The sequence below is a fragment of the Macaca nemestrina genome, chromosome 2, assembly GCF_043159975.1.
Source record: "Macaca nemestrina isolate mMacNem1 chromosome 2, mMacNem.hap1, whole genome shotgun sequence".
Taxonomy (NCBI): Eukaryota; Metazoa; Chordata; class Mammalia; order Primates; family Cercopithecidae; genus Macaca; species Macaca nemestrina.
In genome coordinates, this window is record NC_092126.1 from 155,615,426 (window position 1) to 155,639,539 (window position 24,114).

Consider the following 24,114-nt stretch of genomic DNA (forward strand, 5'->3'; position numbering starts at 1 on the left):
GCTATTCTCCAACTCCCCTGTGGGTGCCCTCCCTGGACCCAGCTGCCCAGAGAATCCCCATTCTCCCTCAAGGCCCAGAGTGTCCCAGGAGCTACCCAGTGGGGTTGAGAAGCGCAGACACTGCAGACTCCCATAGCCTACGGACTCTGAGTTTGGGTCCCTCCCCTGGCCCCTACCTGGGCAGGAACTCTTGGGATTCCTCTGAGATTCCCCTTGGAACACAGTTGGGGAGGGCGGGGGCCCTAGTGAAGTCAAAGAGAGAGACACCAGTAGAGTGGGCTGGGGCCATGGGGACATTTATTTGTAGCCGTCAAGTGTCTGCCCACCTGGGGGAGGGGTGAGACAGGCCTGCAGGTGGCCAACAAATGGGGCAGTGGAAGACACTGGCTACCAGCCCTCTGCCCAAGGCCCTTTCCTAGTTGGGCTGGTGGCTGTCCTGGGTGGGAGTGTGCAGGGGCTGGAGGACAGACCCTCCTGGCCCCAGGAACACATCCCCTTCAGCTCCTCACCAGGGCTGAGCACCAATCCTGGGGGTGGGGGCTGCTGCTGCAGGACTGCAGGGAGAGACTGGGAGAGGTTGAAGCATGACTGGTTGGGATTTGGCACAGCACCCTGGACTGGGCCGGGCAAGGAGGCCCTGGGGAAGGTCACTGGACACTCAGGGAGACTGGACCATGCGCTTGTGGGTGTCGAAGACGTAACGCTTGAAAGTCAGGCTGAGTGCTACATGCTGTAAGGGCTCGCTCCGCTCAGCGCTCTCCTCCTGCCTGGTAGCCTCCCCGCGGCCGGCCCGGGCCCGCTTCTTGAGGGCGGGTGTCAGGATCTTCTTGGACTCAGGGCTGAGGCCACCTGCAAGGCACAGAAGACAGCCTGACACTCTGTCATACCCCAAGCACCTGTGGGCTCTTTGCCTGCCCACCTGCCGCCTAGACTCACCCCTCTTTTGCCTCCCTCCGCAGCCAAGCAGCCCTGAGGCCTGTGGTCCATTCTGACATTTTGGTCCCTCTGGCGCCCATCTGATAGGTGTACAGCAGGGCACTGTGCCTCTTGGGGCCTCGGCTCACTGCCCCTGTGCTCAGGCCCTGGAGGGACTGCTGCCCTGTGCCGAGTGGTCCATTGCTTTCCAGTGTACTCATGCCAAGTCCACATCTGGAAACTAGGCATCTGAGGCTCCCTGGGTGGGGTGCTCCCTGATTGTCCCTGGAGACACATTATTCTCCACCCTCTTGTGTGCCTGAGAGGCTGACCCCTGCAGACAGCATGACCAGGTTTAGCAGTGGGAGCCCCAGCAGGCCAGAGTGTGGGAAGAGAGGGTAGTCAGGGTGTGTATCTCTGGCTGCCTTCACTCCCACCTGCCCTCAGTGGGATATGCAGGCTGCATACCCAGCTGCCCCAGTAGCAGTCGCAGGAGCCACCACCCACTGGGGCTCCCTGCCCCATGCCATTCTCACAGTGTCCCCTTGGCTCAGTTTGCCACAGCCCTGAGAACTTGCTCCCGTCAGGACACCCCAGTGAGGCCATGGGGCTCACAGAGTCAGTGGCTCATCCCAGGATCCTCTGCCAGGGGTAGATGCTGCCCCACCCCCAGGCTTGGGTTGGTGCAGCCCCCACCGCTTTCCAGCCACCTCTATGAGCTGCTTTAACCAGCCCATGCCTCCCTAAAGACCTCCCTCCAGCTGAACGTCTGAGTGGAAATCTGTCTCCTGCTGATGCCCCGACTCGCGCTCACTCCAACTCCTCCATCTTCGCCATGCTCTGCAGCCCTGCTGATCACGGTCCATTCCTGGGCTCCTCATCGCACATGCAAGCCTCTCACATGCTGTTCCCTCTGCCTGGAACACCCTTCCCATCCTAGGCAATGGAAGTCCCACTCATCCTTAAACATGCTGCTGCAACTGCCCTTTCTCTGGGGCTTGTCTTTTTATTTTTAAATTGACAAATGACAAACTGTGTATATTTAGTGTTTTTTATATATATATATATATATAAAATATATATATAGTGTGTGTGTGTGACAGGGTCTCACTCTGTTGCCTAGGCTGGAGTGCAGTGGTGTGATCCTGGCTCACTGCAACCTCTGCCTCCCACCTCAGCCTCCTGAGAAGCTGGGACCACAGGCTCGTGCCACCACGCCTAGCTGAGTTTTTGCATTTTTTTGTGGAGATGGGGTTTTGCCATGTTGCCCAGTCGAACATGATGTTTTAATATATGCATACATTTTAGAATGATTAAATCAAACTAATTAACATATCCATCACCTCACATACTTATTTTGGTGATGAGAACATTTAAAATCTATTCTCTTAGAAATTTCATTGAATATTATACATTGTTATTAATTACAGTCACCATTCTGCACAGCGGATCTCCTGAATCGACTTCTCTGGTCTAACTGAAACTGTGAACCCTTTGACCAAGATCTCTCCATTCCCGCCCCAGCCTCCACCCCCAGACCCCTGCAACCACCCTTCTACCCTCTGCTTCTATGAGTTTGGGTTTCGAGATACCATGTATAAGTGAGATCATCAGCATCTGTCTTTCTGTGCTGTGGGGCTTGTATTCATGAGGAATCTCCTGGTGGCAGCATGCTGCAGCCTTCACGCGGGCCACTGGCCACGGTGAGGCCACTCAGCACGCTCCTCGGCATCTGCAGGAGTGGGTGGCCCAGGGCTTGGAGCAGTTCCGCCCCTAGCAGAGCACCCCAGTGTGAGCACTCGCTCTGTGAGCCTCATGGCCCCACTGGGGGGTTCGGGTGGGAGCAAGCTCATGGGGCACTGTGAGAATGGCATGGGACAGGGAGCCCCAGTGGGTGGCGGCTCCTGAGACTGCTACTAGGGGCAGCTGGGTATGAAGGCACTGAGGGCAGGTGGGGGTGAAGGCAGCCCATACCCTGCCTGCCAAGGAGGTGTCCCACCAGGATCCCCTCCCCATGTGCACAAAGGGCCTGTACAGGCTGGGGGCCTAGAGGTCCAGAGCTGGGGGGAAGCTGGGCAGAGGGCTCAGCTTCCTACGTGCCGTGGGCGCTTGTGCCACTGTACCTACTGGCAACTGAAGAATTTTTCCTCTCTTTCCCAGTCCTGCCCAGTACTAGCTTCCTTCCTGAGAAGACAAGGCAGCCACGAGGCTCACGCATCAAGCTTCAGTCCAGAAGGCCCTGGCCTGTCATCTCAGACTGGGAGAGCTGGCTAGTGGGGCTGTGCGGGTTATTTCTGGCTCAGTTTCCTGAAGATGTTGGCCACCCACTTTTTTATATGGATAAGAAAATGAAGGTCTAAGACGGCAGTGACTTATTGGAAGCCCCACAGTGAGCTCAGAAGAGCCAGGATTTGAGCTCCAGCCCTTACCCAATGGCAAAGCCAGCTTCTGCTCTCCACTCAGAGCGATGGGTGGGGGATCCAGCTTTCAGTGGGCTTCTGACAATGGTTCTCAAGGCTGTGAGAGTGCCATGTACTGGCCCTACAGCTCTAGATGTTTAAAAAGGTGACAAGGGCTCACACCTGTAATCCCAGCACTTTGGGAGGCCGAGGCGGGCAGATCATGAGGTCAGGAGATCGAGACCATCCCGACTAACATGGTGAAACCCTGTCTCCATTAAAAATATAAAAAATTAGCCGGGCGTGGTGGCAGGTGCCTGTAGTCTCAGTTACTCAGGAGGCTGAGGTAGTAAAATGGCATGAACCAGGGAGGTGGAGCTTGCAGTGAGCCGAGATCGCGCCACTGCACTCCAGCCTGGTCAACAGAGTGGGACTCAGTCTAAAAAAAAAAAAAAGTGACAAGGGTGCTGGATAAAAAGGCCATCTGTAGAGTCAGTCAGGGACAGCCTGCCCCACTGCACAAAGGGTCAGGTCTCCCTCTGGCAGGCGGAAGTCAGATTACTGGCCATCTAAAGCCTGAGTCCTCTGGGAAGACTGGGGACATGCAGCTGATATGAACGGGGCTCCAGGAGCCAGGCTGGCCATTGCACGCCTGCCTGAGGGACATGTGATACTGTGGCCGTGGGGACCTGTATTAAGGAAGTGCCCCCTGTGAGCAGCACACCTTACGTGGAGCCTGAGTGGTGTCTGCTCTGCAGGTTCCGTATGTAGGTGGTCTGCCCCAGCTTGGGATGGGGCACAGGGTGTGGGCATGGGGAGGACCCTGGCCAGCCCCCTCAAGTGAGCACCAGGCCTGTAGGTATCTGAATCCCTGAATCAGAGCCTGGCCTTCCTTCTGCAAACAGAGCAGGTAGCTGGCAGCAGACCCCGACAAATGGCATCGGCAGCCCGTCTCCCTCTGGTGCCAGGAGGTCTGGAGGCTGAGGAGGCGTGGGGCTCCCCGGCGTCGGTGCTGGGCTGGGGAGACAGGCGTGGCCCAATCGGCAGTCCATCTCGCCCGTGATGGCTCTCGTTACACACAATGCCGACCTTGCACTGCCTGGCGCAGGCAGAGCCGGAAAGTCTATCTGGCACTGGTGAAGATGTGGCCATTTATTTGCTCTTCTGAGATGGTCAGGCTCGTTTACCTCTGCTCTATTATGGACTGGCCGGGAAGCCACACCTGGAAAGCCTGACCAAAGGGAGACCCGGACATGGAGCTGCATGGATTTGTGGCAAATGTCACCAGGAGCTGCTTTGTTTTCCCAGTGGCCTTTTTAACATTTTATTTATTTTTTTTATTCTTAGCCATGTGGCAAACAGAGGGAGGTGAAGAGCACCCCAGGGTGTCACATGGTGAGAGCTGCTGCCCACCCAGCCAGACTCTGGGGGTCCCGCCCTGTGCTTCTCCCAACCTGCCGCTGTGTCTTTTCACTTAAAAATATTCAGGGAACATGCCAGGACAGGGAGACAAATGGCGGTGAACACCCAGACCAGGGCCCGGCTCCCATGCAGTTCACTCATCTAAGAAGGCACAGCCAATGAACAAGGCAGTTAGATCTCCAGACAGCAGAAGGGTGGCCAAGGAAACAGCACCATGGTCACTGTGTGGGGACAGGGCTGCTTCAGCGTGTTCCAAGGGAAGAGGAGGAGGAGGAGGAGGAATGCTGGACCCAAGGCCAGATGACAGGAACCAGTCATAGATATTGCTGGCACGGATCCACAGGCAAAGGGAATTTGAGTGACAATTCCTGGGGGTGGGTATGCGAGAGGCACTGAGGGCAGATGAAGGCATGTGCCATGCGTGGTGCAGTATGAGGGCCTGGCTCCAGGGTGACCACAGCTCACCATGTCCACACGGTGCCCTGTGTGCCAGGCCCCCCGCCCTGTGCACTGACTTGGGGTCAGAGTGTGTGGGAACGTGGTGACAAGACCATGTGCTGAGTGCTGACTGCCCATCTGCCTGGTGTCTACCTCCTGCAGGCCCTGGTGTCTCCAAGGCAGGCAGGACAGGGCCTGCTTTGCCACCAGCTCTGCTAGGACCTACGCTGTCAGGGAGGTGCAGCCCTGCCCCCATCTTCCTCCCTGCACTGGGGGCTGCTCTGGACCTCTGGTCTCTGCTTGCCCCTGGCTCACGGCCCTGCCCCTGTGTCAGCCTCCTCGCTGCCCTCCTGCACACCTGGCCCGTCTCTGCCTCAGGGCCACTGTCATTGCCAATCCCTCCGCCTGGAGACTCACCTGGGAGGCACACCTGGCCCGTCTCTGCCTCAGGGCCCCTGTCTTTGCCAATCCCTCCGCCTGGAGACTTGGGAGCTCCGGCAGCTGCAAGTTTACTTTCTTCGAGTCACTGTACAACTGTCACCTCTTGGTGAGGCCTTTGTGACCACCTTGTTTAAAACCACAACCCCCTCATGCTGCCCTGACCCCCTTTTACCCCACTATTTTTCCTATAGCTTTTATCACCTTCTAACATCCTCTATAATGTCCTTGTTTTGGTGTTTGTTGTCTGCCTCTGCTGAAGTGACAAGCTCCACCCTGACAGGGAGTTTTGTCTATTCACTGTTGTAACCCTAACACCAGCAGTGATTGCTGGTGAGTGGCGGATACTCAGAGAACACTCTCCGAATAAGTGTTGGAGGAGACCCTGCTGGGGCTGAGGGGCAAACTGCTCTGGTTTTCCAAGAACCTGAAGGGCAGCTGTTTAAGCACTGGCTGGTGACAACCTGGGAGGGACAAGGTCCCCAGATGGTCACAGTGTGAATTAAGAAAGGCACTTCTAGGAATTCAATCCAAACAAGTGGTTTGAGATACGGCAGAAGATGTCGACACAAAGATGTCACCACAGCATGGAGGTACTTAATCCTTGTAACACCGTGTTGAGGAAACAGGCACAGAAGAGTTAGTAGCTTGCCCAAGGTCACACGGCTATTTACAGGCAGAGCAGGAACACTAGGCTATCTGATTCCCAAGCCTGTGTGCTTACCCACTAAGGGAGCGGCACGTTTTTGAGAACTACAAAGGGCCTCTAAGACCAAGGGAGGCCAGTCCAGACCCATCCAGCATCTATTAGCCGCAGCAAAATGTTCTGTGGGACTAAAAGTGATACCTGAGAAGAGTTTAAAGTTACACAAAGAAAGACTTCTGTTATAATGTTGATTCAAAAAAAATGCAGCAATCAAAATTTTTGGAAGAGTTCTGCTGCAGTCCTGGGATGAAGGGAAAAGAGACCGGAAGACTGCCCATTTGGCTGTCAGGGGTCGGGAGTGGGTTGCAAGCACTGTTCCTTCTTTCTTCTTTTATGTATTTCCCAAGGCTTCTACTGTGACCCTGGGTTCCTCATAGGGGGACGTCTATCACAGGCCCCCCCTCACTGTGGCGTCCGGCATCCAGCTGGGAGCCCAGAGAAGGCACGGTGTCTACCAGTGCAATCTGGCTGGAACCTGCTCAATCCATGGCACACAGGGGCCAGGGAGGGGAGAGAGGGCCAGGAAGCTCGCTGATATCTCTAGGCCCATGGTGTCGTCTCTGCCACGCTCTGGGCTCTGCCCAAGAAGGATAGGGACAAGAGGTACGGTAGGGGTGGTGATGCTCATGACTCCTCCATGGCTGCTGGAAGTTCAAGGTCCCCACGCTGCTGCTCTGCTGCTTGCATCAAGAGCAATGACTGGGAGGTGTGGGCGCAGGAGTCCACCGTCCTCCAGCTCTGCCTCGCTGCCTCCTTCCTCATCCCACCTGGCTGTCCCAAGGATTGCTCTGGGGCCCGGGTCAGACATCTAGACCTGGCTCCACCAACAGAAGCGTCATTCTCTTTTTGGCCTCTCTCTCAGCCTCACCCCTCCTCCCTCTCTGACCCCATCATGTACCACGCTTCAGCTATGAGAAGCCAAGCAGGGCCTTGGAACTTGCGGTTCCCTCTGCCTGCCATGCTCACAGTCTGCTGCTGCCCCTTCGGAAAGCACCCCTCAGCTGCCCGGCTGAGTGAGATCCTCCTGGGCGCCCGGCCCAGCACCACTGTGGCTGTCATTGCCTTATGTGCCTGCCTCCCCCAGTGGCCTGGGAGGGGGGCACCTCTCCAGGATTGCGTGCAGGGCCTAGCACACGGGGCTCAGGAAGGTTTGATGAAAACAAAGGGAATGAGTATGGATTCATCCTCACAAGCACTCACAGCAGGGGTGCAGGACAGTGGAAGGAAGAAAAATGTCCCAGCAGGGCAGGACCCCTGCCTGCAGGACCAGAAAACACCTGTCTGCACTCAAGTGACCCAAGGGAGAAAGAAATCCAGGCTCAGGTGCCAGGCTGGCCTGGCCCCCTCTCCCATGTGCTGGAGGGTGGCTCTCTACCTGGCAGGGCGGGCTAGGGTGTGTGTGTGCTACACGTATGTCTGTAATTCAATAGGGCCTCCTTTTTCCCAAACCTCAGGATTCTCGGAGCCTAGGGCCCTGCTCCACCCCCTGACGAACCCAAACCCCAGGATGCAGTGGGGGCAGGCGGCCATGACCCTGGGGGCAACACTGCTCCTCATGGCTTCCCGTGGGGACACTCTCCCAGGGCCAGGCTGGCCCTTTCTCACCAAGCGCCAGCTCCACACAAAGGCACAATGGGCTGCAGGCTGCTGGGTCCTGGCTCGGGCTGGGGTAATCAGAGAAGAATGCGGGAAGCACAACTGTTTCCCAAGCCCTGGCCACGATGCCGCCCTGACATGGCCATCAAAGGCCGGCAAATTGCCTCCAATTGCTGGCGTTGCTTTCATGTTGGGGGCCAGACTGGAAGAGGGGTCTCCACGCTGGTGGGTGGCTTGCATGCCCTAGTGGGAACGGAACCCTTGCAAGCAGCTTGGGGTCACTGGCCCCCTTTGTGGCCCTGTGGGGTTGGGGCCGCTCCAGTCACTTCAGCACTACCCACTGCTATAAACAAGCAGCTTTGGAGAGAGTTGGAAGAGAGCCAGAGTCAGGGGCAGGGGCTTTCTTTGGGGTCAGCATCCTGGTGATAACTGACAGCTGGGAGCCTAAATGGCAGGTGGGGCTGATATATGGGATGGCCAGGCTGGACAGCCACAGAGGGCCTTGGATTCAGCCAGGCTCGGGTCTGGACTAGATACTGGATCCTAGGAATAGGAGGGGCTGCCTAGCAAGGCCACCCCCCTCAGCAGGAGCCACGGGGCAGCTGGTACAGAGAGCCTGGTCCCTCAAGAGGGTGCTGGTGGGCTCCAATGTCAAGTTCCTTCCACCCCAATGTAGGAAGCTGCCCTGCACAGGCCACAGGTGGTCATGGAGGTGTGTGGGTGGCACAGTGTTCCGACGAGGCCTCTAAGTCAGGGCAGAGCTGGAGGCAGCCCTGGCCAAGAAGGAGCTGCCCCCAAGGCCAGGGGTGGGGAGACAGAAAGAAGGGGGAACCTGGCAAGGGCAGAAGTGGCCCTAACATGGGACCTGGCGGTCATGTCTGAAACTCATGGAGCTATGGTTGACATCAACACCCCCACATATCGGCGGCCAGCCAGGCTCATGGAGGTGCAATGACTTTCCCTGGCTTCCTGGCAGTTGTGGTGCAGCTGAGTCTGAATGCACACCCCTCTGCCTGCTGGCAGGGCAGGGTAGCCTGGGCCCGGAGGACAGGCAGAGGGGATGAGGGCTTAGCTCTAACACAGACCTGGCTGGGGACAGACAGGCCCAGAAGGACAGGCCTGGCAGGGCTGGGGAGAGCCAGGTGGGCAGAGAGAGCCAGTGTGAGCACAACCTGAGGGGGGACAGCCCTGACATCAGTCTCCTCTGTGAGCAGTGACAGTGACTCTGGAATTCTCCAGCCACCTCTTTGTCAGGCTGGGCTCTTCTGTTTTCCCAGGGAGCTAAAGCCTTTAACGTTGCTGGCTGGGGCGGGCCGGCTCCTTGGTTTTCTCTCCTTCCCTCCCTGCTATGGATCCCGTATGTAAACAAAGATGCAATTTGCTTTAAAAAGATAAGGTGATTAAGTTTTTATCAGACCTGTACTCCGCTGTCCCTGCAACAAAAGGAATTAGGGGGAGGCGGGCGGCAGAGCGGGCCCTTCGCTGGAGCCTCGCTCTTTCTGAGGCTCTCAAGCTCACACTCGACGGGCTCATGCGCCCCTTTGATTGGGCGGAAGCGGAGGCAACCAGCGCCCCGCACCCCCATTTTGATGTCTTAATGTTGCCTAATTCCTCCTTTAATTTATATTAAGCTTCTTAGCAGCAATGATGAATTCTTCAAAAACAAAAAAGGGCCCTTTGCAGAAATCTTTCCCACACCATGTAAATTGAAATTATAATGCAGTCAAAGCTGGGGAGATTGGGGTGTGTGGGGAGGGAACACCGGCGTATTATGCGGAAGGAAGCTTTTTTTTTTTTAAGGCAAAAAACAAATCCATTCTGAAATAGGCAGAAAATGACTTGGCCCTGAATCTCAATTACACAGGGAGGGGCAGCCTCTGCAGAGGAAAGTTTGTTGTCCTAAATTCTCAGTCCCTCTGGGACCGGCTGGACCAGCTGCCTCCTGGAGGGGCTGCTGCAGGGATGGCCCCCGTCCCTCATCAGTGGAGTCCCAGTCTACCCTTCTAGAACGGGATCCCCCACCCTGCAGAGTGGCCATGAGGCCTCCGTGAGGTGTGTTCATAGAGCAGCCAGCCCTGCCCCAAGGGTTACCCTCCTTGCTGTGCAGGCCAGAAGCTCAGGCTGGGGCTCACACAGCTGCGAGTGGGGCGCCTGCCCAGCCTCTTGGGACAGCTCAGAGGGTGGTTTGCCACAGGCTCCTTGGAGGCTCCTGCTCTAGGTGTCCCTGCAGGCCCAGCAGGAGCAGGTCCCTGCCCCAGGGCACGGGCATGGGGCTCCTGCACATGAGCAGCCAGGACCCTCTCCCACCGGCCTGTCCTTAATGCTGTTGCCAGAGATTCTTCTAGGACAAAAACCCAACATTCCTCTCAGTTCAGCTGTTCACTGAAGACCTCTTCAGCCCCTCACAACCACTCAGGCAGGGCCTCCATTCCTCTAAGGAGTCACCAGAAGCTGCCCCCACAGCCCTGCACGTCCTTACCACACACTCCTCTCCCATCTCAGCACTGCTCCAGCCTCGAGACTGGCGCTCCCTCAGCCTGGGGAACCCATGACACTTGTCTACCTTGCCTGCTTCTGCTCCCTTGGCTCCTTTGGCTCCCTCGGCACAAGGCTCTGTAGCATCTTGGCTTGGCCTTCTCTGATGCCTGCCCAGCCTTCCCCTAGGGCCAAGGCCCCCCACACTCTACCCTGAGTACAGATCCAACGCCCCCAGATATAGTCAGGGCCTGCAGCAGCCCAGCAATGCCAGGAAAGGGCAATATTGGTGACCTCAGCCCGTGTGCACTCCACCTCAACTGCCAGTGGGGTCAGAGCTCCCCCACCCACCTCCAGGGCTGCTCATCACCCTCCTCCAGCCTGGCAGCCTCCACAGGGTCCTGTCAGTGCACAGAGGCTGGGGGGTGAGCAGGTCTGCCGACCACCTGCCAGCTGGGCCGGTGGCAGAGGTGGGAGAACTGGACCGCACAGACTTTCCTGTCTGCCCGCCCAGAACTGGGAAGAGGAATCAGTGGGGAGGCCTGGGCCTGGCCCCTTCCCCTGGGGCTCATGTCCCCCACCCATGGGCCAGGGCAGTTGGGTGGATGCCCAACTCCTCCGTCCAGAGAGAATAAGACATTCACTTGATGAGTTGGGGCCAGCTGGGCCACAGCTGAGCTGCTTCAGTGGCAGAGTTTCCAGAAGGTGAGTCTGGGCAGCTGTGCTTCTGGGGATCCTTTTGGCTGGCCCTGGGTGGGGCTGAGGTTTGACAAGTGTCTGGATGGGAAGGACACTGGACTGCAGCCCTGGGCAAGCTGGGCTCTGCAGGTCAGCAGCTGGGATGTGGCTTGGCCAAAGGACCCTCTGCTGTTACCATTGCCACCCTCACAGTGACTGCCTTTCTAGCAGCCAAATGCCTCCCACCCAGCCAGGGGCTGCACAGACATCATTTTATTCCAGCCTCAGGACATCCTATAAGTCACTTTACAGGCAGGCGCAATGGCTGCCTGGGGTCACACAGCCGGTAAGCCAGGAAGCAGCGATTCCCATCCAGGCCCCAGGTTCACAAAGCTGTCCACCATGCCACAGGCCTGGGAGTCTGGCTGCAGAGAATACAGCAGCCTGGATGGCAGTGCCATGGGTGGGAGGCGGCAGGGGGTTGCAGCCATCTCCTGTGGAAGGAGGGAGGATGGCAAGAGACAAGGGTGTGGGATCACCTGGGGACTCCCCCAACCAGACTGATGTTTCTTCCCACCCGGCATCTCCCAGGCCCAGGACAGTGGGGCTGGGCCAGGTGGGGCCTTGTCTCCAGACACTTCCAGGGCAGAGGCCCAGGGTGCCTCTGTGTTGTGGGTACCAGTCAGGGGACCACTGGCCACCAGGACTGGGGGCTGCGGGGCCTTACCACTGTGGAGACTGGCACTGAAAGCAGCCCAGATGGCCGAGAGGGGGCCTGACAGAAAAGACCATCTTGTGTGAGGGAGGTCTCGCCCAAAATGCCCCAAAATGGGCACCAGCCAGTTCTCATCACAGAAAGAACCCCAGTAGCAACCACAGCTCATGTTCACTGCACCTTTACAGGCTAGGCACCACTCCACATGCTCCACAGACAACAGCAAACCTCAGTTCACAATCATGCTATTCACACACACCAGGAAACTGAGGCACAGAGCACTCAGCAACTTGCCCAAGGTAACACAACAAGAACATGGTGGGCCTGAGCTCAAACCCACCACAGCCCCATGCCCAGTAGGCCATCCACCCTCAGGAACCAGTCCCAACCCTCAGCAGTTGTGTGCCCAACTCCTGCACGGATGGGGGCTTTGGGAGGGCAGAGACTGGATCCCATTTGACAGCATGTCCCAGTGCCTGGCATAGGGCTTGGGGTAGGAAGGATCAGAAAAGTGCTTTCTGTGCCTCAACTCATGTGAGGAGGGTACATTATCCACTCCATCATTCAGAGGTAGAAATGGACGCCCAGGGACACAAATTGATGTGCCCAAGGTCACACAGTCAGTGGCAGAGAAGTGATCACATGTCCTCATCAGTAGTTGGAGAAGCCCAGGTTCCTCTCTAGCTGGAGCTAGAGGAAGGGGCTGTCTCTCTTCTCCACTAGCACCACCAGCTGCCACCCTCTCCCTGTACTGTTGGTAAGCCAGGCCTGGTCCATGACATACACACACACAACCCACACATAGATACACATGTGCCTCTAGAATGAGGGGCCCCCTAGAGGGCAGGGCCATTCCTTCAGCAGGTTTTGTTTGGTCGGAATGGTGGCTGTCCAGGCTATCTCAGGTCACTGCAGAGGACAGTGTCCATGCCTAGGGCCCTTCCTGAAGGCAGACCTCGACACCTGAAGGGCAGGCAGGGATGACAGTGGTGCTGTCGGAGCCTGAGCTCTATGCTTATGGCTGGGGTTTGGACACCAGGTTTGGTGACACAGCAGCTTGACTGGCCCGCTCTGAGCTTTGGTTTCGTCCTCAGTTGGGGTGAGGGATGGTGGGAACAAGACACATGGCCTGGCTCTCTCCAGGAAGCACTTGGTAAAGAGAGGCCACTGCCATTCTGATCATGGCTGTGGCTGAGGGTACCATATCATTGTGTCTCCATCAACTTGGGGCTAACTAAGCTACACCTGAGGCTGAGCCCTCCACTGGGCCCCGTTCCTGGCTGCTGCCTGGCCTGGGTGTGCTGGGCCGTGTGCTGGACAGACACTACCTCATTGCACGACCACGATCCCCTGTGAGGGAGGCCCAGCAGGAGTCCCACTCTGCTGGGAGGAAGCTGGGCCTGATGAAGAACAGGGGCCTCTGGTCAAATGCAAAGCTAGTTTTCTCCTCTTTTTGTTCTCTCACAGGCATCTTGAGGCAGAGGGAGACTTGGATGCAAACCACCTGTGACAGCAGTGAAAAGCCCTGGGAAGAAAGGGAGGGAGCCGCAGACAGACAGTCGCACCCGGGCATTCAGAGGAGGAGGAGGAAGGAAGCTGGGGTCAGGAAGACTGTGGTGGAAAAGGTGACATTTCCCTGGGCAGGTCTGAGTGAGGCAGCACGGCCTCAATGGAGCAGTGGGTCAGGCAGGAGTGGGCCACTGATAGCTGCCCTGCTGAGGCCCTGGCTGAGGCCCTAGGAGCTGACCCCCTCCCATGGCTCCCGTTCCTCCTTCTGGCCTGGAGGCCTCACACACATGCTGAAACCTCCTGTCTGCTTGTGACGCAGGGATAACAGGCACCTGACCTCCTGATGCTGTGAGGATGCTGAGGACGTGTCTAATGAGGGGAACAAGGCCTGCCTGGGGACGTAGATGCTCTAGGAACATAAGGCCCCACACTGCCAGCAGCACAGGGAGGACACTCCCCCTGCTCAGGGCCGTGGAGACCACCGCTGCATGCAGAAGCCCTGGCGCACAGTGTGCTCGGTTAGTGGGCCTTTCCTTCTCTCCTTCTTTGTGCCCAAAACCCAATGGCTGGCCAAGGGGAAGGGCCTGCTTCAACCAAGGGTGCAAAGGCCGGGCCAGGATGCCCTTCTGACCACACAGCCATACGCTCTCAGGCTGTCCTCTGCTCCCCTGTGGGGCTAGGACTCACGCCAGCCTGCCCCTTCCAATGAAAGAAAAGGCTGTGTGGCCAGATGCAAGGATGGGCCCCTCCTGCAGGCGGCCCTCCTCCTCAGACAACCCCCCAAGTCTGGCCATTGCAGGAGCACGGTTCCTGGTGGCCTCCCACGGAGCTCCATCCCCACCAAGGGAGCTGAATTTTAATACTCCAAACATTCACTCCCTAAATGTGTATACTCTTTAACAGCAGTTAATCTTCAATTAAAATACCTAGAGCAGAAACTAAGATAACTGGTTTAAAAGGTAGAGCTTATTGACAATAAAAGTCTTCTTCATATTGCCTTTCTTTAAAAAAATCCACACATTAAAAATGTCATTTTTATGACTTGGTGGGAGAAAAAACCCATCTAGAATAATGAAGGCGAACAAAGGCCCAGGGAGCAGTCATTTTCCAGAGCCCATATGTAGCACCCTGATTACTATATCAGCCCTGTTCCCAGAGCAGAACGAGAGGCCGTGGGCAGGTGGCGGCCCTGGCTGTCCCCTCACTGACAGGGGAAGGGCAGGGGTGGCGCGGCATCTCTGGTCCCCATCCACCCTCCTGATTTGAAAGCTGCAGACTCCAACAGTCTATCCCTCCCTGACCTGCAGGGGCTGAGGCCCAGGGTGAGCATGGGTACAGGGGCTGGGGCCTGGCACCCTGTGTCTGTGCTGATGGCCATGTGCCCATACACTGTCCCTCGGAGGCAGATCCCAGAGGTAGCCTGTGGCTGCAAGGCCCAGGGGAGGCAGGTATGCCCATGGGCTGACCTCCCCCTCACTGCCGCCCACTGAAATGCCCACATGCTTTCTGATGCTGGCTGCACTCCTGCTGCACACATGTCACCCGCTGGCCATGTGTCCACCTCAGCTCTCAGGCCTATGTGACCAAATGGGTCCCTAACGCCCAGCACAGGGCCAGGTACAAAGCAGGTGCCCACAAGTGGCCACATCCTGGTCCCTGGCCCTGTACCTACCTCACAGCTCTCAGTACCTCCCACCGCAACTGCCTCTTGGCTCACCGGCCATGGCCTCGGGCTCTCTGTAGTAGCCCCCTGGCCCAGTACTGTCTGGCATTGCTGCTGAGGGGCTGAAGGGCCTTGTCTAGTGGCACTGTGTGTCCTTTCTTCCAAAACACAGTCTGTGCCTCTGCCCTGGGCAGGTTACATCTCTTAGTGGCCATGGGCTCAGATCCTGCATTGTGGCTGGGTGGGGGCTGTTTTACACCTGGGAGATGGTTCCCCTAGGTCTTGGAGTGCATAGGCCTCAGCTTGGAGCACCTCCAGCCAGGTGTCCCTCTACCCTCAGAAGCCTGGGCTCCAAGGGCTGGTGAGAATGGGTCTTGGGGACAGGGCCAACACCAGTGAAACAGAGCTGGTGTTTGTGTTTCTGCAGCAGTGTGAACGCCAGGACTCCCATCTGAGACATACCAGCGTGTGTACCAAAAGGACAGCTGTCAGGCCTCTTTCCCAGGTCTGGCCCTGCAGCAGCCAGGCCAGTACCCTGGGAAGGTGCTTGGCTCTGCAGGTGCCTGGCGGGTGGTGCACTGAACTTCAGTCTCCTTGTCTGTGAAATGGGTCCTGCTGTTATGATGGGGAGTGGGGAAGCCCTAAGAGAGGGCCTGAGATAGGGAGGGCCCTGGAAAGAAAGCCTCTTCTTTGTTTTTTAAATAAAGTATGTGGAAGCCTTAAAGGCCAGGTGCCTGGGCGCTGGGAAAAGCTGCCGCCTCCTGCTCCTTCCCACGGACACCCGGCTGCCACATGTGGGCCTCTGACAGCACGGCTAGGCTCAGAGGAAGCCACTGTCCTCTGAAGACCCTGAAAGGCCAAGGGAAACCAGGGCCACAGGAGACAGCAAGCACTGGAGGAGATCTGGGGAGGGGGCTGGACCCACCACGCCCTTCCCGGCTCATGGTGCCCCACACCAGCCCGAGGGTACATGGAGCTGGCAGACAGCGAGCCTAAGGCAGCACCCGAGCAGCCTGTGTGTGCTAGGCCCGGCCTCTGTCTTCCCTCACACACTCTCTCAGGTGGGCACAGGTGGGCTCAGAGGTGAGGTGGGAGCTGATGTGCACAGTGGCCTGGGCAGGATGCTGGGAAGGGAGCTTGGTGTGAGGGGCAGCCTTCTGTCACCTGCCTGGCTCTGCGTGGGGCCAGGGATGCTCTGGGTCAGGGCAGCAGTAATGGCACTGAGTGCCCATGGCAGCTGGGCCCTGAGCGAGATGCCACGTGCCTCAGCCCATGGAGGCAGACCCTGTCCAGAATACAGGTGGATGGCAGGTTCTGTCATGGGTGAGCTGAGGCACCCTGGGTCCCCTTGCCTATGATGAGGGGACAATGACCCTGCTTCCCTGGGCAGGCCCCATCTGTGCAAGACTGCGTGCCTGGTGGGCAGGGCCCACATGTGGAACCCTGCTCCCTGGTGAGGAGCAACCAAATGACACGGCATGAATGACTTGCGTCAATTCCCACAGCCAGGGCATGGGGGGCTGGGCTTTGAACCTAGGCGGCCGGCTCCAGAACCTGCATCTGCAGTGTCTGCTGCCCTTACTGGGGGCTGGTGCGGGTCTCTTCTTCCTAACTCCCACTCTGGGTCCCACATGCCCTGGCTCAGAGCCAAGAGGCTGACACTGGGCATGAGGGTTGCCAGAAGGCTGTTAGGAGCTGCAGATCCCTACCCCAGAGCACACAGCTCTGCCCTCAGCTGGCCACCTCACCCTTGCAAACTGGGTGAGGAGGAGCAAAGGATCACCACGCACAAAGACAGGACCCAGGGAAGCCATGGCTGGGGCACACTCAGGCACTCGCCCTTCTGGAAGCGCTTGCCGACTCCTTCCCATGGCCTCCACAGGGTGTCCATGGTGCCGGGCGCCTCCCTCTGGCACGGCACAAGCAGAACCTCACTCCTGCATTTGTTGCTTGTCTGTCCGCCCATTATTGCCTTCCGAGCACCTGTTGGGCACCAGGTGCTGTCCCAGGATCTAAGGACCGCCTGAGTGGGCCAGGTGGGGCCGCTGTGCTGGTGGAGTCCACAGTCCAGGGGGTGTAAGACCCACACACACGTGTAGATAAATTGCAAAGGAATGAGAGAGCACCTGATAGGAATGGGTGTCAGGAACCAAACTTTACAAATGTGCCGAGAGAAGAGCCCATCGGTGAGGGGCAGAGAACTGGGAGCACTGGTTGGCTTCAAAGCGCTTGCTCTATCACTCACTCCTGCCATGCCTGGGCTCCCCCACACCCTGAGCAGGCCTGGAGGGCACTACCATGACAGTTGTGGCCATGTCCTCCCTGCCTTCCCCAGATGGGCTTCCCCACTTGGTCACCAGCCAGGGCCTAGTACCTCAAAGTTGGAAACACCTTTGGGGGTTATCTGGGAGGTCACCCCAACCCAGGAGGTGTGGGGTTCTTCTGTCTGTGGGGAAACAGATGGGAGGCTGGTGTCCTGAAGAACTCTCCATAGCTCGGGGCGGGAGACCATTTCATTTCTTGCCTTTTGGAAGTAATGAGCACAGCACCAGTCACTGCTTTAGAGGGCAAGGAACTGTGGTTTGGAGAATGCCATGGCTGACCCAGGCCAGGGAGTCTGTGCATTCATTTAATCAAGAATGCTAGCAAGCGCCTACTCTGTGCAGGCATGCACTGGAGGCAGGGCTGCAGAGGTGAGGGAAACACGCAGGCCCAGTGTGGGTGTTCTGGCGGGAGACAGGCGATGCCAACACATCCATGTGTCGTACGACAGGTGGTGCCAGCTGCTTGGGAGAGGGGAGTGTCAAGAGGGTGTTTTGCTCCTTTAGACAGTGATCAGCAAAGGGCCCAGGGTGGGATGACATCTGAACAGGGACTTGTGAGGGATGAGGACACTGGGAGGGAATAACACCCAGCCCGAGGGCACCGAGTAAAGGCCCCAAGGGCCAGCGCTGGGGCCAGCATGTGGGGAGAGCAGGAGATGGAGCTGGGGTGATCATGGGTTATGCAGGTGTGTTTATGTGGGTGCCTGAGTGGTGCAGAAAGTGGGGGCCCCTGCTAGATCTGCAGAGGGGCTGGGTCTGGCTCCTGAGAGCAGGGGCCCTCTGGCTGCCTCAGGCCCTGGGCGCAGACCACAGCACGGAGCAGGGAGAAGAGCTAGATTGTGGCCACTGTGTCCTGCATAGCTTCCAGCCCAGGCCTGCAGGACCCACTCCAGCATGACCATCTGTAGAGAACAGCAAGCAAGGGCCTCGCTCTTTCAGACACAGAAGCTCAAAGCAACCAACATTCTGGGTTAGGTTTTTTCATTTGGCAAAGCTGATTCACATCTGTTTCACCCCCTTCTATGGTGGTCAAAGCTCTAACCCCCTCTACCTCCCAAAATACAGTGGCAAAGAGGCAAAAAGGTCCCTTCCCCACACGTACCCCTCCTGAGCCTGGCTGTGCTGGGCCCATGCCCATCTCACAGCAAGCTCTCCCCGGCAAACGCCACCTCCTCTAGAGAGTACACATTAGCTGAGCAGACAGGTGAGAGGATGAACGGGGAGAAGTGACTGCACAGATCACTCCACCGAGTGACTCCAAGTCCCACTTTTGTGTTAATCATGACTTTGAATTGTCACAACAACGTAAATTATATCCAGGAGGAACAGTCCCAACTATGGGACCGTTCATGAGTCAAAGCACTTTCACAAGACGCAGATACATGTGATGATACGAGAAAAATTTAGGGCCAGTGACTTCTATTTTAAAATAGGCTCTGGTGAGGCCCCCACAAGCTAGCAATGCCACCTGTGCAGGTTGAGTCCTCAGCACTTCACCCCCACACCCACTCTGCTCTGGTCTGCTCATCTCCATCCTGGGTCACCCCATTCTCCTGGCAGTTGGACCCCACAAATCACCTCTGAACCAGTCCACTCATAACATGGCCCATGAGGTCTTCTGGAGGCTCCATTAGGCTGCTGCAGGGGAAACCCTAACCTCTTCCAGCATTTAGGTATCTGGTTCCCTTGTGTAGCCCTCTACAGCCCAGGCACTCTGGGCAGCAGTGGCACCTTCTCTCCTGGGCAGAGCCATGGACCCTTCTGCCTGGAACAGCTCTACCCAGGCCGTCTCTCCACCCTCCTCCAAGATGGAACTCAGTACTGCCTCCTCTAAAAAGGCCTCTTCCTTAGCTAGGCTCTGTGCCTGTGCTTCCTGGGGCTCACCACTTTCACCAGAGATCAAAAAGAACTATATTAGCTTGGGAGTAGAATCTAGCTTCCATGGCATTTTTGAAATATTTGAACTACTAACTCACCTTTAAAATCAGGACATTTGACATACAGTTCTGAACTTCTAGTTTGTCTTGAAAAGCTAGAAGACCTCTCTTTGGATTCCTACCCTGCAACAGTGGGCTGGCGTGGGCCTGTGCTGCGCCCTGGGCATGCCAGCTACTCTCTGCCACCGCTCATGTGCTGCTTCTTGTACCCGAGACTGGCTCCCCCCTCATTTCTGTCACCTGCCTGTCCCTTGAAGGCATCTGTATCTGAGTCTGAGCCCCTCCTGTCCCAGCCCTATGGCCCCAGCACCTCTGACTCAGGGCCTGGCACGAGGCCAGGAAGGGGGTGGTGCCTGCCAAGTGCTGGCTGATGCCTGCCAGGCCAGCCACCTTGCTCTCTTCCTCCAGGAAACCCAGTGTAACACACAGCCAGGAGCTCAGGCTCTGAACCCAGACTGCCAAGATCCTGACCCCAGTCCAGGCACAGATCAGCTGTATGGCTTCATGAAAGACATATGACTTCTCTGCACCTTAGCCTCCTCGTCTGAAACATGGGAACAGGTTTGATGTAAGGTCCAAGTGAGTTCACATAACAGAAAGTGCTTAGAACAGCGGTTGGCACAAAGTGAGGTCTAAAGAATGTTCACTATTTTTATTCCTTACCCGAATCACCCCACCCCATTCACTGAGCACACCTTCCCCATATTCACGGAGCACTTATTGTGCCCTGGGCCCTGTTCCAGGGGTGGGGGTCCAGCATGGTGTGAGTTACATCTGCAACGGGGACAGGATTGTAATAGATGAATACAGGAGAAAGTTTCCGAGAGCGCTAGATGCTAGGAAGGCAGTACAGCAAAGAGACAGAGGGACGGTGCTGGGTTCGGGGGTGCTCTTTTGGAAGGGGTGTTCAGAGGGGCCCAAAGAGGCAGTGTGGGAACTGGAGCCTCAAAGGCAATGAGATCTGAGGACCAGGGGGCAGGGCTCCACTCAGGTCTTCCAGGAGGCAGGGAGGGGCCAGGGGAATGGGGGCACCTCCAGCCAAGGCAGCCTGACATCTCAGGGAGGCAGCAGGTGACCGCTCAGCACAGACTCCTCTGCCCGCCCCCTTGTGTGGACAAATGAGCTGGGTTGAATTTCCCTCCAGGGTCGGGGGAGTCAGGGAACCTGGAGAGAGAAGAGTAGGGGTTACTTTTTCTTCTCTCTCTCCCTGTTTTTTTTCGGGCTCATCCTAGTATGGCTCTGAGACTACAGAGGGGAAAAGGGCAAGAGTTGAGAGTGGCAGGAATTTATGAGCTCAGAGTTCAGGCTGCCTTTGGCAGGGGTGGGGGGAAGAGGGCTCCTTTTGCCAAAACAATATTTAATTTTTTTAAGGCAGCTACAAAGCCATGATTAAGCTCGGGGTCCTGAAACAAGCCCATAAAATTGAAAAATATTTATCTGGAAGGGTGGCAAGTCCAATAAAAGTTTATGAATGTTTTACAACTGCCCTGTCAGGAAGCTGGCCTCTCACTCACCTCCCCCCCGTCAAAAACACACCACACACACAAATGTGTGCACATGCACACACATACATGGACACACACAGACGCAGGCGCACCTGCATGGAGCTGAGCCCACACAGCTCCTGCTGGTGCCGCATCCGCTGGGCGCACACAGCCTGCTCTGAGACAAGGGCATAGGGCTGCCTCTCCCTGCATGCTCCCTGCTCTGCTGAATCCTGGCACAGCATGTCTACCCTGGGCTGGCTGGCACCCAATTTCCCATGACACTTGCCTCAAGGCCCAGGAGTCTGAAGGAAGCGTTTCTGATTTGAGGCCTTGGATTTCTCTCCACAAGCAGCCCAGAGGGGCTTACAGAGAGGTCATGATGGGCCCGGCTTTCTTCTTCATAACAACCCCAGGAGCTGGGCGTCATAGTCCCCATTCCAGAGAGGAGGAGACTCAGAGAGGAGAGAGCCTTGCCTGGGGCCACCTGGGAAGTGGCTTCACAGAACCACATTTGGGCTTGTCTCCAGGGTCTCCTCCCATCCCGAGGTAGTGGATGGCGTCCTCACGTGGCCCAGAGTACTTGCACTCCACTGTTCTTCCCCCTGCTCCCTCAGCCACAGGCCCTTCGGCTCTTTCCTTTCCCATCTCAGGGAAAGGAACATCTTTGTGAAGATCCCTCCCAGAATGCCCTCCCTGTTGCCCTGTAGACTCTAAACTCTGGGCCAGGTCTCCTGGCTGCTGCTTCCTTAGAAGTGCCCTGCATTTCCTGCAGGCCCTACAAAGATGCCCCTTCTGTGTCAGACCTGCCCTCTTCCTCCGTGGCATGCAGCTGCACGGAAGCTCATGCTCCTGAGCCTGACCAACTACCCCTTCTGTGGAAGCTCCAGGAAGCAGGCCCAAAGCTGTCTCTCTTGCCACTGAGTCCTAGCCTGAGCTGAGGGTTGGCACGCACAGGCGATCGACACATGAATGCACAGACCTGGGGCTCCAGAGCCTGGTGCTGCAGACGGCCGCTCTGGCACTGTTCAGGCCGAATGGAACTCATCCTGGCCTTGACCCAAAACCTGTTCTTGCCTCATGAGACATCATCCCACTCATGGGGCAAGGCCCAGTCCCCAAAGCCAGTTTCCAAATCTTTGACCTGATCATTTATTTCAAGCAATCGGCAATCATCCCTTTTTAACAACAATAAAGATGACCACTCAGGGAGAGGGCCAACTACACACCAGCCACCCAACCCATTCATCTCCACCTGCTTCCCATTTCCTCTTCACAGGCTGCAGAGCTATCAACATACTGCCCGGGGGCACTTAACCCATGGTCCATTCAAACCCAAGGGTGTCTGACTCCAAGTCATGGACAGGAGGTGGTCTGCAGCAGGAAATCACATGGAGCAAGCCAGGGGTCTGGCTTTCCAACTAAATGCCCAGGTTTCCCTTCGCCCCACAGCAAAAGCCAATCAGAAATCCCAGTTCCACTCTGCTCAGGGGAGGCCCGAAGATTCCCTGTCAAGGCCTGATATTTTGGGTTGATCCTAGGCCTCCAAGAAACCAGGCTGAGCTTGAGCTTCTGGGGAGAAAGTGGCTCTGATAATCAGATGGCTGCATCCGTCACCCGGCGGGAAAGGCGAGTCAGGTAACACAGTGCTGGTGGTGGAGGGGCCGGTACCACGGCCTGGCAGGGCCCCTCCGCCCACAGGTGCACGTGTCCCAGCACCAGGCGACCCTATTTGCCTAGAGAAACCCTCTTATTCTTCTCTGCATTGTGGAGACGTGGACACAACCCACCCGACAGGCCACAGGTGTACAAATTGGTTGATTTGGACTATGGGATAACATATAGCAGTCAAACGGAGTCAACCAGAACCGCTGACTAGAACGGCAAGTTCCACAAAGAAAACAGCAGTGTTCTAATAACACCTGGGTCAGTGTGAAACCAAGTGTGTAAAACGTAAAGCATGCACGAACCCTCCAGGCTTCTCGGGAGGCCACCCTGTGTAAGGAAAGTGTGAAAGCTGCGCATGTGTGTGAGTCCACCAGCCGAGGACAGCAGGGTGGAGGGCTTGAGCTGTACATTTCACATCCCCCAAACAAGATAGGGGAAGGGTGTGAAGAGAGATGAAGAGAGACAGAAGGATGTGCCAGAAAGTTCACATCTGTTTGATCTTGCTGGTTACAGGGCTGTCTACTGTACTCTGCATGGTGAAAGTTTTTCACAGTTCAAAACAAATTTTATTTTTTTAGAAAATCAAATAGTGATGAAAAGGGGATGGGAGAACAGGGGAGGTAAGATATAAAAGCCCCAGGTGTGCTCCTGGGCAGTCTCTGTCTAAGCATGAGGCTCCTGGGGCCTCGACTCTTGTCCAGTGGGGATCGGGACACCCACCTCAGGCAGTCATCACGAGAACTGGCACCAAGCACCTTGTACCCAAACCACCTAGAGTCCAGCTGGGGCTCTGTGGTCAGGCCCTGCTGTAGATACCCACTAACGACACGAGACCAATGATCACAACTTGCTCCCTATACCTTACATGCCGGCCTCAGAAGCCATAGGTCAGTCACCCAATACACAGGGACCGAGCCCCTACTATGTGCCGACACGAGGTGGAGCAGGGCCTGCAGTGTGGGCCCAGAGAGGCTGGCCACACAACTCATTTACGGGAGTCCCTGGGCATTCATCCACCTCTGTGATGGAAAAGCAGTTGGTGTGTGGGCACAGCTGACAGGACCCGACCTCATCTGGGGTGAGGGAGGGGCTCCTGGGAAAGCTCTGTGACCCCATGAAGACACTCCTTGGAAAGTCCTCAGTTTCCCTTTTGTTTCTGTACTTCCTTCTCAATCATTCCCAGATCACAGGGCCTCCGATTGCTGCAAGGAAAGATACCCCTAGACAGCCTCTTTCGAGGGGCCCCAGAGACATGACAGCCACAGTGAAGGCCCTGGCACTGCCCTGTGTGACATGGGACCATACCCAGGGAGAGGCCAGCCAGCAGATGGTTTCTGTCCATTAGGCTGTGTTTATGTTAATTGCAGATATTTTTAACGTATTGTGTTACTCCATCCATCTTTGTGAACGGTCCGTCTTGTAAAATTCTTTTAATTATGTTATTTTTTCTTGCCTATCTTTATCATCTACAATTATTTATAATATCATTGTCTTTGTTTCAAACGCTGGGTATAAACACTGTTGTAACAGTTCTTCGATGGGGTTCATATAATTTTTACAATTGCTTTGAAATACTTCAATGGCCAAAGGGGGAGGAGGCTGGCTATTCGTCTGGGGAAAAAAGGACACCCCGAAGTGCTCTCTGAGCTTGGTAAAGGTACTCCTCTGTCAGGACGGCTTCCAGGAGAGGCTGGCCCTGTCAGGGCGTTCCTGCGCTGGGTGGGGGTTGGCAGCAGCTAGCTGGCTG

General features: G+C 56.5%; 1 protein-coding gene across 6 annotated transcripts in view; it reads right to left on the reverse strand.

Annotated features, from left to right (window-relative positions):
* Positions 1-270: 270 nt before the first annotated feature.
* LOC105477799 (eukaryotic elongation factor, selenocysteine-tRNA specific) overlaps positions 271-24,114 on the reverse strand; it is a 250,268-nt gene continuing 226,424 nt past the window's right edge. For 5 of the 6 annotated variants that reach the window (XM_011734591.3, XM_011734590.3, XM_011734589.3 and 2 more), the window contains one exon: positions 271-849. In XM_011734591.3, coding sequence (XP_011732893.2) covers positions 659-849 — 191 coding nt within the window. In that variant the 3' untranslated portion in view covers positions 271-658. The remainder of the gene's footprint in view (positions 850-24,114) is intronic. The other variant, XM_071092304.1, reaches the window with a different exon arrangement.